Raw genomic sequence first — 15,800 nt, 5'->3', positions numbered from 1 at the left:
CTCCTGCACTTAGTTACCACAACTGAAGATCAGACATCATACCAGCATATTGGGGTCGAAAGAAAGAAAAAATATCCCTGGAGCAGCTGCGTGAGAGGCAATTGGGACTGTTGAAGGAGGGTTGGAGAGGCTGTGTATTTAAAATAGCAGAACTGATTGTTTACACTGCTGAGGGCAATGAAAGATGGTAGAGAAGAATTAGAAGCTTGAAACTTAACTATTTCTTGCAGCAAGTTCACCACAGCCAGGAGTGCTAGAAAGTTGGGGAGAGAGAAAAATGTAGGCTTTGTCAGTGAACTTGAACTGGAAAGGCTGTGAATGGACAGACTCTAACAAACTCACTGAGCAATTGGAGCGTACATGTAACCCTGCTTAGGTTCTGATGCTTTTTTATAGTATCATAATAATTTTGAGTTTTTCCCTTTTGAAGAAAGAAAGCCCTATGACTCAAGTTATATTGATGTTTTGACTGGAGTAGAGATGGCAGTATTTTTGATGTTCTGGAAGGTATTGGCTGAGAAAAGTGGAAATCCTCCACTGTGCTCATCCTGGTGATGGTCAGTAGCTTTATAAAATGAGACAGAATGAGCAGTTTTGTCATGTTTGCTGTTATATTTGGTTCAGCCGGTTCGATCATTTCCACCTCTCTGCCTTGGCCATCCGACACCAAGGACAGGGCAAGCCCCTCACTCAGTCTGAGCTCTTGCACTGCTCAGTGATGGCGCTTCCCCTCGGTTCCTGCTGGGGCAGGGGCCGAAGGGCCCAAAGAAACCGCCCTCGGGCCTCACGCCCTGCGGGGGCGGCCTCAGGAACAGGGGGCGGCGGGTCCCTGCGGGGCTCCCGGTTCCGCGGGGGAGCCGCCCCTCGGGGCCCCTTCGCGCGCGGCCCCTGCTGCCAGCGCCGCGGTTTCCGGAGGGGACGGCGCGCGGCTGCACCGCTGCGCTGGCCGGAGCGGGATGGCGGTGGCACCGTCCGGCAGCGCTGGGGCCCGGGCCGGGCCCAGCGGTCGCGGAGCCCGTGGGCCTCAGGCCGAGCCCCGGGGCGGCGGCGCGGGGCGGCGGCGGCCGCAGCGCTGCACGGGCGGCCGCGCGGGAGATGCCGAAGCTGCGCGGGGAGGCCTTCTGGAGGGAGACGCTGCGGAGCGCCCATTACGTGGTGGCGCCCATGGTGGACCAGAGCGAGCTGGCCTGGAGGCTGCTGAGCCGCCGCCACGGCGCCCAGCTCTGCTACACGCCGATGCTGCACGCCCAGGTCTTCCTCAGGGACGCCAACTACCGCCGCGAGAACCTCTACGGCGAGGCCTGTCCCGAGGATCGCCCGCTCATCGTGCAGGTGAGCGCGGCCCCCGCCCTGGCTGCCGGAGGAGCTGCCCCGGGCTCACCGTGCCATGCCGCTCTTGGGCAACCCTGCGAACCCAAGTCAGCACTGCCAAACGCGCCCGCGCCTTCCTCCCTGCTCGTGTTAACACATCCAGGCGTTTTCCAAATGTGCGTGAGTTGAAGCTAGTCAGGTTAATTCAGATTTTAACGTGGTTGTGTAGAACGACAGAAATCTCATTTCTTCACGTGAATACCCCTGACAATCCTTAGTTCATGAAGATAAGTGTGTTTTTCTGTTTATCTCGTGTACGAGAGGATTTGGTGTCTTAACCACAGGGGCCCGGAGCACTGAACTTCTCATAGGTTTTCAGTCCCCTGCACCTCATTTTTAGAGACAGATTACAACTGGTCTTGTGGAGCCAAGGTGTGCCCCAGATTTGATACCACTCAGGGAGAATCACAGTTTTTTGAGTAGCTCTCTGACACCCCAAGCTCAGTGCTTAGCTATAGAGGAAGGACGCAAGGAAGATAGGAAGGCTTAAAGCATCTTTTGCCTCTGCTTCCTGAGTACTGTGTGATGTTCAGGTCCTTCACTCTGTCCCAAAGAGGGAGAATGGCTTGTGGAGCTGGAGAACAATACAGGGAAAGACAGTTGTCATGAGCAGAGGAATGGCTGATTTCCACACGTGGAGCACTAAATGGGTGAGGACTCTTCACCCTGGAAGAGATAAGTCAGTGGAAGTATTACTGGCTTGAAGATGACAAATGAGAAACCAGTAAGTGTAGTGATAGTTATAAAGTGCAGAATTCATTACTGGATTCTGAAGTATTACATAAGTTTAGAAAGTAAACGAAGGAAAATAGTTAAGGGTCTTTAGGTGCAGCAAACACACCTTCTGCTTCCAGAGTTCTTAAAGACACTTTTCAGTTTCTGCTATTGCCTAGACATCTGTTGACCTTTATCAGAGCAGGATGAGGTGGATCTTTGATCTCAGTACAGCTTTCACAGAATGACAGAACATTCTGAGTTGGCAAGGACCTACAGGGACCATCAAGTCCAGCTTTTAAATGAATCACCTGTACAGGGATTGAACCCACAATCTTAGTGTTATTCACACCAGGCTTTGACCAACTGAGCTAATCTCAGGGTCTGGTATATTATTCATGTGTGGGAAGTTTCTTTTGCCACAGAAAAATACAAGAAATTCAAGTCGTCCTAGAAAGCTGTAAGTCACAGATCTTCAGCTCAGTAAGCTGTGTATTCTATGGGCGACTGCCTGAAGAGGGTCACTTACTGTGAGCTTGCTGTGTTATCTTTCTTCCCACTGACCACTATTGGACATAAAGTACAGAACTAAGTAGAGTAATCTTTGGATTGACCTAGTGCAGCAATCCTTACAGGTTTGGTCACAGACTCTTGGGATTAGATTAGGCAGAGGTACATCTGAGCTCAGCCTGCTCTGTAGGCTTTGTTAACAGCATAAACATCCTCACTGTGTGGCTTGGTTGGAGGTTTTCCATTGTTTCAGTCATCTCAGAGAAAGCAAGTGCTTTTTTTTTGGTTGGTGTCAGCCATAATTTATGTAGTGTGATAGGTTTAAGTAACACTTTCTGCTCAGAAGTGTTTGAATTCAAATTTTGTTTCAAGTTTATTTAAAGATGTGATGGCATTGATTTTTGTTAATAATGAATTTTAGAAAATCTTTTTAAAAGCATAAATGAGAGGAATAGTCTGGCTCTGTCTTCTTCAACAAAGCAGTTTCAAATTAATCTATTTTTTCTTAATAATTTTATTTTTGCACTGTGCTTTAAATGTAGTGTTAATTATATTTAAGACTGAGCATTTGACTAATAGTCCCTGTGTCTGTTTCACATTCCATGCTAGTGGGAATTCATTTTAGACGCAGTAGTGCTTATTGGTATCTACAAACTTTGAGTTGTCTCAAGACCCAGAGACACTACAGATAACTCTTTTCCTCTGCACCACCTTGATGTAATAAAATACTGCAGCTATTTGTTCTACAGGGAGTTTTAAGAGTTGTTCCGGTTTATTCTAGAGTACCACATGTAAAATATTCATCAAATATTTCTTTGCCTCTTGAATGCTCATTTTTCTCATTTTGTCATTTGAAGGTTGAGGATCTTTAGCTGGTAAGTGTCACAGGTTTTGTTTGTTTGTTTTTTCCTAGAATATCCTGAGTTGAAAGGGACCCATTAGGATTATCAAAGTCTAACTCCTAGCCCTGCACAGGACACTCCAGCAATCCCACCCTGTGCCTGAGAGCATTGTCCAAATGCTCCTTGAGCTCTGGCAGCCTTGGGGCCATGACAACTGCCCTGGAGAGCCTGTTCAGTGCCCAACCACCCTCTGGGGGAAGAACCTTTTCCTGAGATCCAACCTAGACCTCCCCTGATACAGCTCCAGCTGTTCCTTGTCACTGATCATCAGAGCAGAGATCAGTGATGTCCCTCTGCTGCCCCTCATGAGGAAGTTTTGGACTGCTGTGGAGTCTCCCCTCAGTCTCCTTGGGGCTGAACAAACCAAGTGACCTCAGCTGTTCCTCATATGGCCCCTACAGACCCTTCACCGTCTTCGTAGCCTCCTTTGGACTCTCTCTAATCTTGTTTATCCTGTGGCACCCAAACTGCCCCCAGGACACAGCTGGTCCTCCTGGCTGCCAGGGCACTGCTGATTCATGTCCAACTGGCCACCGACCAGGATCCCCAGGTCCCTTTCCTGGCACTGTTCTCCAGCATCTCATTCCCCAGTCTGTCCGTACATGCAGCGTCACCTCATCCAGGTACAGGATCTGGCACTCGTCTTTGTTAAACTTCATACGGCTGGTGATTGCCCAGCCTGCTGATTTGTCAGGGTCCCTCTGCAGGGCCTCTCTGCCTTTGAGGGAGTCTACAGCTCCTCCCAGTTTAGTATCATTGGCAAAGTTACAAGTCATTTATGAAGATGTCGAAGAGCTCTGGGCTGAGGATGGAGCCCTGCAGAACCCCAATAGTGACCAGTTGCCAACCTGATGTCACCCCATTTACTGTAGCCCTTTGCACCTGACCTGTGAGCCAGTTGCTCACCCATGTGATGTGTTTATCCAGCTGTGGGTTGTGAGAAACAGCATCAAATGCTTTACTGAAGTCCGAAAAGACTGTATCAACTGGCTTCCCTTGATCAGTTTGAGAAATGGGGTTTACTGTTATTAACTGTGCATATTATGCCTGTTTTATGTAGCAGGTAGTTGCTTCATCACTACATCATAATGTGTTGTCAATACCTGAAGAAAGCTATTGCCTGATTATTCCACTTTTCTTTGGCTTTCACAGTTCTGTGCCAATGATCCTGAAGTGTTTGTCCAAGCAGCGCTGTTGGCTCAGGATTACTGCGATGCCATAGACCTAAATTTGGGTTGCCCCCAAATGATTGCAAAGAGAGGTATGTGCAAACCTGAACCCTGAATAAACAGAGAAATGGCATGTTCCAAATGTGAACGTTGGCAGTAAAACATGAAGAGGGACAAGCCTTGGGGAGGAGCTGCAGAACTGCTGAAGTCAGACTTATTTATATCCACTATAACAGGTAATGCTTTGTAGTACCTAAAGCAAAAATTAGATATACTAATAATTAATTCCCATTTCTCTTAAGTGCCAGCTCCTGTGTCTAGAATATCCTTCACAAAAAGTATTCTTAGTAAGAGCTTGATTTTCTTTCTGATTTCAGTTGCTCAAACAGCCTAATTTTGAAAAGCTGCATTTAAAATTACATCATGCAGGCACTTAGCATCTCCTATTTTCTGGATACTTGCACAGAGTTTATTCACAGCAGTGTAGAAGAGGACACCTGCTGAATCCCTTACAGATACTGCATGTTTGAAAACCAAAGCCTGTGTTTGGAAATTTGGGATCAGTTAGGATGTTGAGGAAAGTGTGTTCAGTAAATGCCCATTCCTCTTCTAAAATGTCTTTCAAAGACTAGTAGGAAACGATCAGTGGCGTACAGAGCAAATAGATCTTTCAGTCTTACCAGCTTTTATCCTAACTGGATTTTTTAAACATCTGGTATAAACCTCTGAAAGTTGGACTTTGAGCTGCTGGTGTCAACACACCAGTCCTAGGGAGTACCAGTGAAAGCAGGGAGTGGGGATTCCTTGTTTACCCTGTAAATCTAGTGTGGCAGGGGGAACAGAATGATCCAACTTCCAGTTGGGGCAGGACAGAGCAACTCTGTTTCTGCTGGAGAGGCATATGAGTGTCTGGATCTTTGTATGTGAGTGTTTATGAGAGCTGTGTGCTTCAGGATCTTACTCCTCTGCACAAATCTGTCTTATCCTATTTTATCATAGGTCACTACGGAGCATTTCTGCAAGAGGAGTGGGATCTTCTTCAGAGAATGAGTAAGTATTTAAAGAGGGAATCGAAAGAACACATCATTGAGAGGAGCTTTAGGGATTTTTGGGGAAAGGAGGTGCAGTGTTGTGATGATAATTAACTTGTATCAGTAATTAAGTTTTGAGGGGATGGTCCTTGAAAGTGAAGGTTTGATGGGGTGGAAACATTAGGGCTATTAAATGGTGACTATTTTATGCCACCTTGTTAGAATGCAGATTTTGTGCTTTATGTTTTACTGTTATGTGATTAACCTATGCAATAAGGATTGTGGAGGACACTGCTGATTTGTTAAGCTGTGAGAACTACACAGCATTAACTTCTCAGGCTTTTTCCATACTACACATGGTATCAGATCTTGAGGAGAGTAGACACTTTTCATAGCATTGTGCAGCCCACTTACCTGTCCTTTCAATCTTTCTCAGTTTTACTGGCTAACGAGAAGCTCTCTGTTCCCATCACATGCAAAATCCGCGTTTTCCCAGACATTGACAAGACAGTGAAGTATGCACAGATGCTGGAGAAAGCTGGCTGCCAGGTAAGGAGGCAGCTGCTCCCTGTACTCTTGCATTGGACGTGTCTTTGTGTCAAGTATCTGATGAGCAGTTCTTGGTGTACTGTGGAGATGAATAGGCTGCATTGTTTTGCAGACAGAGCAAACAGGATACAGTGAGTATGTGTTTTTGCAGTGCCAGGCAGCAGGTCAATAGCATGATACAGGAGACACGATGATTTCAGAGTCTCTTGTAATCACTGCATCCTTTACTGTGCTTGAGCATCTCAGTTTTCACAGAGTGCTGCAGGAGGCAGTGTAGAACTGCAGAAAAAAAGGATATCAAAGATGACCACCACTGCTGAAGAAAGAGGCAGCCTTCTTGGATCTGACTCCAGTTAAACTGGAAGAGATGGTCTGTAGTTAGAGCCAATAGTGACAGTATTTGGACCTTCTGCTGACGAGAAAGCTAGATCAATATATCACAAATTCCAAAGCAAATCACAAATGGAATCCAGTGCAAAAGGAAATCTGTAGGTTCTCCCATGGTACAATCTTGTCATGCCATGGAATAGCAAACTGAAAGGAGCCCAAGACCATGCCATGGTAGGTGAGCTGCTGACATCTTTCTGTGATGCTAAACTGCCTGTACTGTTGAAATAGCAGTGGGAATTCAGTGCTTCCATGAAGTGTATAGGGTGAAAGGAAATTTTTGTCAGTGGATTTGTTCCAGTGCGTCATACCTGTGAAAAGTAAATGTAATTTTGTGTTCCAGCTGCTGACTGTGCATGGCCGTACTAAGGAACAGAAAGGACCACTTGCTGGTGTGGCATCTTGGGAGCACATTCAAGCTGTCAGGTGAGCAGTGAGCAGTACCAGTCTTACTGAATTCCTGCTAACACTGGATTTTAAGCAGAGTGTGCAGTGACATTGAAGAGCAAACAGATTTGTGTGACAGGAGGAGAATTTGTAGGTTGACTCAAATTCTCAGTTTTATGCATCTCTTTTATTCACTGGTATAGAAAAGCTGTAAACATTCCTGTATTCGCAAATGGAAACATCCAGTGCCTCAGTGACGTGGAAGAATGTATCCGTAAGACAGGAGTACATGGCGTCATGAGTGCAGGTAAAGAAAATGAACTCTTACTCGTAACAGATGAGAATACAAACTGTTTCTCATTCTCTTTGCAGCCCCATATACATTTATTAAAAGCTCATGTCAGATTGACTTGGTAAACAGCTTTGATTGACAGTTGAGTGGCCATTCTCTCTCCTCTTATATTGGCCATCTTTTAGCAGGACCGGGAATCACTTAAGATTTGTAAGAATTGTTCTGCTGGACTTGCAGTACTGAACAGCTCAAATCTAATTACTTGGCAAAGGCATATGGGACTCCTGTTTTCCTGGAATATTTTCATTACATTTGTTAATCAATGGAACAGTTTTTGAGTGGTTCTTAATTAACTAAGTGCATGTGTGGATTAATATTCTGCAGATGGTTCATGTTGGGTTGGGACAAGAAAGAATTGACATAACTTCCTACAGGAAGAACTAGTATAGGCATCAGAAAGAGCTTCCAATCACTCACGCAGTTACAGCAATGAAGGATATTTTCGGGGGGGGTTGTAGAATCTTGGTTTTAGAAAATACTTGTTAAGAACAGGCTTGTGAAGCCAGTAGAGAAAAGCACAGTGAGAAGCTGTATCTGTAAACTTAGGCCAGACAAATGTCAATACAGACATGAGGCAAGACTTGTTGTTTAAGTATTAAACCATAGGGCAACAAAAGCGGTGATTTCTCTGTTTATTAATTTTTTTCCTGTCTTTGTGTCAAGGTTAGATGCTTTTCTAGAAACTGTACTTTAATTAGATTGTAAGGTAAAACATACGCAGGTATTCTTCCCAAGAACGCCAAGGCAGTTGAAGGATTAAAAAAAGGTTTATTTCAGATGCAAGGACCACTTCTTAACGATGGTGCACACACCAGGCCCCCAGGAAAAAAAAAAGCAACACCCTGCCTTCTCCAAGGCTTTTTGTATCTTCTCTCTACTCCCCCACCCTCTCTGGCATGAGGAGGCCTTGTACACATCTGCAAACGTTCTCTCTCTGCATACTGGGGAGAAAGAGAGATTGCTCACCTCTCCCTGCAACTTTCTCTGACGTGCAGAAGGAAGAAAAAAACCATCTAACCCGTTTGAGAAGGCATTTTGCAGTCTTCCTGAGCAAAACAAGTTCTAGCTTTCTGTTACAAATTCTTGCACAATTGCACCTATCCCGACATAGACATGCAGTTAGGCTCAATTAAGAATTGTATAGTGAAATACAGTGTCCTGAGGTGAGGCTAGAGTTTTACAGATCGTGTCCCTCTTGTGAGTACATGGGTGATGTGTCTGTGGCTGGCTGGTAGAATTACAACAGACAGCTGATCAATCTGCAGATTTTGTTTTTTGTTTCAATCCTGAAATGAAAGTTTGAGTATTTCTTTTTATTCCCTAGAAGGTAATCTTCATAATCCAGCTTTGTTTGAAGGCCGAAACCCCTTGGTGTGGGAGATGGCTGAGGAGTATCTGGAGATAGTGCAGAAGTACCCTTGTCCATTGTCTTATGTTAGGGCTCATCTCTTCAAGCTCTGGCATCACACGTGAGTATCTCCAGAGAACTCTTAATGTTTTTAGGGCTCATCCTGCTTATCAAGTATCTAGGTTTTCTGGACAAGGATTTGTTTAGCCAGAATGAGTGTTCTGCAAGGTTTTCTTTCCTGGACCTGGCTGGAGAGGATGTGGGCTGAGGCCTTTACCCTTCACATCATATCTGGGAAACGGCATGGGGAATGAACAAGCTGCCCCAAGACAAGCTGGGCTGTGAGCTCACAGTGCAGTAGCTGCCATGTGGTAATTCCCCGTATGCACACATGCCCTTCATGGCAAGCATGAGTTAACTCACTCCTTGTTCACTGTGAAGCAGAGTGCTCTTGCATTTGTTGTGGAGCAAAAGCATGGCCATGGGCAGTTACTGAGGAGCAGCTGGTGCACTATACATTCATGTGAACTTAGAGTACCTTGGTTGTATTCCAAGTATTTATCTGGAAAAGACATATGTGTGCTTTTCTCTGGACTTACAGGGAAGAACATAGGCTTTTACCAAAGGCAAGTGCACTAGGAAAAATCTATAAAAAGCTTTTATAAAGATATTTTTAGTTGATCTCAGTCTAAATATGACTTGATGTTTGGGATTTGCCTCAGGCTTCAAGTTTACCAGCAGCTGCGTGAAGAATTAGCAAAAGTGAAGACTCTAGAGGGGATTGTAGATGTCAACAGGGAGCTGAAACTGCGATGCCAGGTACCAAGATGGGCCCTAATCCCCCAGAACTGTCTGCACTTGGTGGGAATGTGCCACATGTGTCATGCAGTTGACACCCATTAGTCACTTTTCTGGAACTTTGTGGCTTTACCAACCCTGATATTGGTAGTTTACTGCAGTAGTATCCCCTTAAGCCTAAACAGCTTTACATGGGATAAAGCTGATTTAGGAGTTAAAAGTGTGCTTCAATTCACCTGTCTTAGTAGAGGGTTTTTTTGTATGTAACTGTCAATAATTGTTAGCTTGAATTCCAGTTTGTGGTTTCCTGGAGTTGAAGTGTTATTTAGCATATTGCCTGAGAACTCCAGGAAAAGTGACTGTAACTCTATGCTGCAGGAAGAAATAGCTAATCAGAAAGAAGGAGAAAAGCCAAAAGAAGGATTGCCTTTTTTCCACTGGATCTGTCAGCCATACATCAGGCCAGGGTGAGTCATCTATTCTGATACTTAAAGGTACTCATAGACCTTTCACACCCATTCCAGCAGTATCAGTCACAGATTCTGTTCTAGAAGCTTACATTCATTGAAAAAAAGTGAAGACTTTGGATTATTTTTATTCTGTTTTTTCGTGGTTATTATTTTGTTCCCAGGGATGTTGCTCATTGTTTGCATCTTCTCCTTTAGATCCTCCTCAGATTTCTCTCTCTCTCTGGAAAGTAAAAACCAGGAATTCCACTGTAGCTCAAAAAGAGAACCTGATGTGCAGCAAATATGCTACCTGACAGTGCTTTATTGTTACATGCAGCACAAATGTTGCTGGTAACTACCATGGTAGCAAAGATGGGAACTAAATTGTATTCTATAAAGGATGCTTGTAGTGTATGGACACTTTTACACTTTTCAGATAGTTTATGCCCTTTCTGCTGAAAGTTGGGCTGAAGAAGAGAACAATAGTGTCAAGTAAATACTTAAATAAATGCTTAAGTAAAACCTGGGAATAATAGGCAAACAGGTGCCTAATTTAACTGGCCAACTTTAATTGACTTTCCAACTGATACATCTGACAATGTGTCTGTTACTAACTCACAAAAAGTTAGGTTTTTCTAGTCCACTTCTATGGGCAATGACACTTTCTTGTAGCCACGATAGAAGGGTTTACAGTTTACCCAGATTTCAGTAAAGCACAGTAGTGGCCAGGGAACAGCTACTTCTTCCCTCCGGCCAACTTATGATGAAATTCACTGTTTCAGGCCAAAGGAGAGATGCAAGGAGAATGGAGCCAGTGGAACTGAAAAAGGTGTACGAGGGAAACGTACTCTGGAAGAGGAGGAAGATGGAAATTCTGAGCTTCTGTCAAAGAATAAACAAAAAAAGAAGTTAAGAAATCCAAATAAAAGCTTTGATCCATCTTTAAAACGTAAGTTCCATTTATTGGCATAAATGCATGGAGAGTTGCTGATATCACCTTTGACATAGTTGCCACTATTTATTTTCCTTGTTTGTGTAGTTGTAGAAACTTTAAAAAAGAGGAGAAATTGTTGGAAAATTTCAGTAGCAGGCAATGTGATTCAAATTATGTTCATTAATAAAGAAAACAAGGATCAAAGCAGCAGGTCACTGATTCACTATAAGCATCTTTTTAAGATCAAAATGCTTTGCAAACTGAATTGTAGCTGTAACTAGTATTTGAAATGGAAATTTTGTATGCATTTCAAGCACATGTCCTCCTGTCTTAAGCTTGACTTGAGGACTAGAATTTTCTATGTTTGGATTTAGCTTAGAGGCACTTAAAAATTCAAAGTATCTTTACCTTAGCACTGTTATTTGAGGTACTGTATTTTTATTTCAAAAAGAGTCTGCGGCTAGAAAAGCACCGAGCTTTGTCTGATCCTGATTTCTTTTTTTTAACTTACTTTTTCCACATAAAAATACCATTGCTGAAATCAGCTCTCTCTCATCTTTCCAGCCAAATATGCAAAATGTGATCAATGTGGAAACCCTAAGGTAAGTCAGTACGAGTGTCCCTTAAATGGCAATTAAATGACCATGTAATGGTCAGTGGCACAATGTCTGGACAGAGATGAGTGATACAGGGTGTCCCTCGGGGGTCTGTACTGGAGCCAGCACTGTTTCATGTCCTCACCAGTGATGTGGACAGCGGGATGGAGAGCAGCCTCAGGTTTGCAGAGAGATCAGGCTGAGGGTGCACACAGGGTGGACACACCTGAGGAATGGGGCCATCCAGAAGGACCTGGACAAGGTTGAGCAGTGGCCCATGGGAACCTCTGAGGTTTAACAAAGCCAAGTGCTGGTGCTGCACCTGCGTCAGGGCAGACCTCAATATGCATCCAGGCTGAGGGATGAACAGATCGACAGCATCCTTGGGGAGAAGGACTTAGAGTTGCTGGTGGGTGAGAGGCTGGGCATGACTCAGCAATGTGCACTTGCAGCCCAGAAACCACCTGTGTCCTGGGCTGCATTGAAAGCGGCATGGGCAGCAGGTCAGTGGCTGGGGGGATTCTGTCCCTTTGCTCTGCTCTTGTGAGACCCCTGCCTGGAGTGCTACATCCAGCACGGGGGCCCTCAGTGCAGGAGAGACATGGAGCTGTTAGAGAAGGTCCAGAGGAGGCCACAAAGATGGTCAGGGGGATGGAGCCCCTCTGCCATGGAGACAGGCTGGGAAAGGCTGGGGGGGTTGAGCCTGGAGAAGAGAAGGCTCTGGGGGAACCTTAGAGCCCCTTCCATTGCCTAAAGGGGACTACCAAAAAGATGGCCATGGACCTTTTTTAGCAAGGCTTGTTGCAGTGGGACAAGGGGTAATGGGTTTAAAGTAAAAGAGAGTAGATTCAGACTAGATGTAAGGAAGTAATTTTTTATGCTGAGGGTGGTGAGACACTGGCCCAGGTTGCCCAGAGAGGTTTTGGATGCCCCGTTCCTGGAAACATTCGAGGTCAGGTTGGACAGGGCTCTGAGCAACCTGATCTAGTTGAAAATGTCCCTTCTTTTTGCGGGGTGTTGGACTAGATGACCATCCAACTCAAATTATTCTATGATCCTACTGTCATTTGAAATCCTGAGGTAGGTCTGTGCCAGTGCCCTATAGTGCAGGAGCATGTCAAGTCCTGCTGATATGAGTGGGTGGGAAAGTCCATACTCAGGCAAAAACCTCTCAACCATTAACTAAGCAATCTGAGGTTGAAGGTGCTACACAAAAATCAGTAACATATATAGGTTCTTTGAGATAATTTGCTTTCCTGTCCAAAAAAGCGCAGTCTTACTGCTGCTGAGGATATTTACTGCTAAGGGAGTTGAGTGAGTTAGATGAACTTCCCAAGATCTCTTGGAATCAAATCACCAAACTTCCAGTAGTGACACATGTACATTTTACTATGAAATTAAAAACAAACCCCCTCTTACTATAATTGGTGGTGATGGAGTTTTTCCTGCGAAGTGAGAATTTGAATTTGCGAAGTGTGGGTTTTAGTGTACTAGTACAAATACTTTAAATGTCATCACAGTACAGCCTGTAGTGAGTCAGGCAGCACCTGCAGCTCTGGGTCTTGTTGGGTTTGAATCTAAGCCCTTATCAAAACAAGCAGTTCTGCACTTGTAGCAGATTAACATTGGCTTTCACTGTTAGCAATGCAAAACAAGGCAGCTGTTTTCCAGGCTGTGTATTGAAACTTCAAGTATTTGATATTTGCAAAGAGTTTGTTTTGCTTTTATTTTCCCTTGGGGAACATGGCTGTTTCCTTGACAGGGAGGTGTTGCTGAGCTGAGTGGGCAGAGTGTATTTATTGCTGCTAATATACCTGTAAAGCAGCGTGTAAAATGCAAGAAGTAATTTTCTGTTCTAGCTTAAAAATTAGCATTACACCTCGAGGGTAGGGGAGGGCCTGGAACACAAGCATGTGATGTTGCTCACTGTTGAAACACTTATCTCACCGCAGCAATAGCAGCCAGGTGGGGCTCAATTTGGAGCTGCAGCTACTGAAGAAAATGTTTTTCTTGCTGTGTTCATTATTGGGAAAACATTGAGCACTGGTCTGGCCTGCTTTCAAACCCATCCTGTTTCATAGTTAATCCCGGTGACATTGCTTGGTGTGTCAGCCAGGATTGGCTGCAGCTGGGCTTAGGCTCATTTCTGTTTTGCTCTTGCATCACTGTAATGTTGAAGGCAGCCCTTGAAATCTTGTGCCTCTAGATCATGTGTTTCTGAGCTATGTCATGAAACTGGGGGTGGGAGGGGGGCAGGGAGAGAGGGAAAAAAAGGGACTCAACCAAGGCCTCCCTAAACCTGAAGGAATTTTTAACTGGGGTGGAGGTAGCAAAGCACTCCAGACACCCAGGCTGGTATAGCCACATCATCAGTTAGGCAGAACTCAGCTGCTGCTGTCCCCTAAGGGTCATACATTATATTTTAATAAATACACTGATATATTTTAAGCTGCATATAGGGAAGTAATTGCTTGGTAACATGTATTTTAGGCATAGCTACAGATGGTAGCAAGTATGTCAGGCACTATGTTTCAGAGCGTTGCAGAGAACTGCAGCAAGCTCACCTGCAACAAATGTGCTCATGCTTGTTACAGAGGGCTTATGGCGTGTGCCTGCATGTGGTGGGTAACTCAGGCTGCCCAACAGGTTACTGGGCTTGCATAAGTTGAATGTGGAGGGTTTGTTGGTTTGTTTGTTCTTTATGTACAAACAGTTGATAACCAATATGACATCAACTGCATCATCTCCATTAGGCTGAGTTCATGGGTATTTTCCAAAGATCTGAATGTGCAGAGCTGTATTGTTGCTTATTATAGTAAACAGTAGTAATTTTCTTTTCACTGATACAAGCTTCTTTACACTCCCATCCCAATCCAGGGCAATAAATGTGTGTTTAACATGTGCCGAGGATGCTGTAAGAAAAGAGCATTCAAGGAGACAGCAGACTGTCCAGGTAAGTGCACCTGGCCTTACCAGGCACCAAGCAAACATTTCATCTCCCCTGTATATTCATTACTTTAGTCTTTGGGTTATGGGTTGTGGGTGTGTGTTAAAATCTACATACATAGCTATCTAAAAGTTTATAGTATGATTTTAAAAGCCTGCTCTTCCTTTATGTATGTTATTTCTTCTGCTTTCAAAGCCTTGGGATGCAGTTTCCAGACTATAAGGACACATTCTTTTTAAGGAATGAGGTGTTCCATTTACCAGTGCAGTCATCTCATTTCAGGTTGTTGGTTTGGGTTTTTTTGTCCCTTCTTTGCTTCTTCAGGTCATGGATTACTTTTTAAGACCAAGTATGAAAAATCCCTTTCATGGCAGCACAGTCAAAGAGGAATTCAAAGCCCAGAGATGAGTCAGAGAGGAGAGGCAGAGGTGGGGGAGGCTGTGGTGCTGAAAGAGGCTGGTGACAGTGAAGTGTGAAGCTTTGGAAATGAACAGTCCAAGAGCCCCTGCCAGGCCGCTGCTTCCCTGGGCCAAAGAACCATCAGCTGTGTGAACGTGTTCCACATGATTCAGTTCTGGAAAAGTTTTATTTAAGTAAAAAACTGCTTACTCAGGGAATTATCCTGCATTTGAAATAAAAAGGATGCAATTAAAGGTCTCATGCTGTGTTTTAAAGACTGAAAATGGTGCATTTTTGGGTGGGGGGCAACCTATATAAGCTGCCATAACACTCTGCCCTTTGTATGCTCATTAACCCTTCATGTCCTGTTTTTAATACTGGGAAATAAATTTATTGTATTAGAACAGCCTTCTGGCATACTAAAAATAACATCAGTGACTTCCTCACTAACAGAAAATGTGTCACATCTGTCTGTGTTTTAGCAGGCCACGCTTTCAATGCAGAAAGGAATGCAGCAGTACTTGGGAAATGTGAACATAAGACTGTAAGATGTTGCTATAACCACATTAACAATTATTAGTTTCTTATGGTATGATAAAACTTAAATCTTCCATGAGCCAAAGGTTGGGGGAAGATAAAATCTCTATTATAACAGAGCAGGTTGTCTAAAATTATGTGGTAAGTTGGAACCGAGTTCGTGAACCTTTCCCTGCTCAAAGTCTTATATTTTATTATATGATCATTCTTTCTCCTTCCCACCTGATAAATTCTGAGAGAAATGTGTCAAAACCAGGTCTACACATGACTCTTTTAAAGACGGGAACTTGAAACCACCTCTCGCCTCAGACATGCACATAAAGCTGTCAGGTATTTTGAGTTTCGTGGTCTGTTCCCCCCTCTTGTAGTAAAAAAGGTAGATGTTCATTATGCTGTTTTTCAAACGGCTTAACCGACCCC

The 15,800-nt window shown here is 44.2% G+C and overlaps 1 protein-coding gene across 4 annotated transcripts; it reads left to right on the top strand.

Moving 5' to 3' along the window:
* Nucleotides 1-976: 976 nt before the first annotated feature.
* On the top strand, nucleotides 977-15,127 carry DUS1L (dihydrouridine synthase 1 like). Of its 4 annotated transcripts, none has more exons than XM_027705182.1 (13): nucleotides 977-1,332; nucleotides 4,650-4,758; nucleotides 5,666-5,716; nucleotides 6,134-6,246; nucleotides 6,977-7,059; nucleotides 7,224-7,327; nucleotides 8,697-8,841; nucleotides 9,443-9,539; nucleotides 9,897-9,985; nucleotides 10,750-10,916; nucleotides 11,466-11,503; nucleotides 14,375-14,450; nucleotides 14,769-15,127. In XM_027705182.1, exons 1-13 carry the CDS (start codon nucleotides 1,096-1,098, stop codon nucleotides 14,918-14,920), a joined length of 1,461 nt encoding a protein of 486 aa, XP_027560983.1. In that variant the 5' UTR covers nucleotides 977-1,095; the 3' UTR covers nucleotides 14,921-15,127. The 4 variants fall into 4 exon arrangements, with proteins under 4 accessions (XP_027560983.1, XP_027560984.1, XP_027560986.1 ...); XM_027705183.1 differs by having other exon boundaries at nucleotides 1,066-1,332; nucleotides 6,194-6,246; XM_027705185.1 differs by lacking the exons at nucleotides 977-1,332; nucleotides 4,650-4,758 and adding an exon at nucleotides 4,784-4,902.
* The last annotated feature ends 673 nt before the right edge of the window (nucleotides 15,128-15,800 follow it).

The sequence above is a fragment of the Neopelma chrysocephalum genome, unplaced genomic scaffold (genome assembly GCF_003984885.1).
Source record: "Neopelma chrysocephalum unplaced genomic scaffold, ASM398488v2 Primary Assembly neopelma1_321, whole genome shotgun sequence".
Classification (NCBI taxonomy): Eukaryota; Metazoa; Chordata; class Aves; order Passeriformes; family Pipridae; genus Neopelma; species Neopelma chrysocephalum.
Note: the sequence above shows the minus strand (reverse complement) of the source record. Positions and strands in the feature narration are given on the sequence as shown.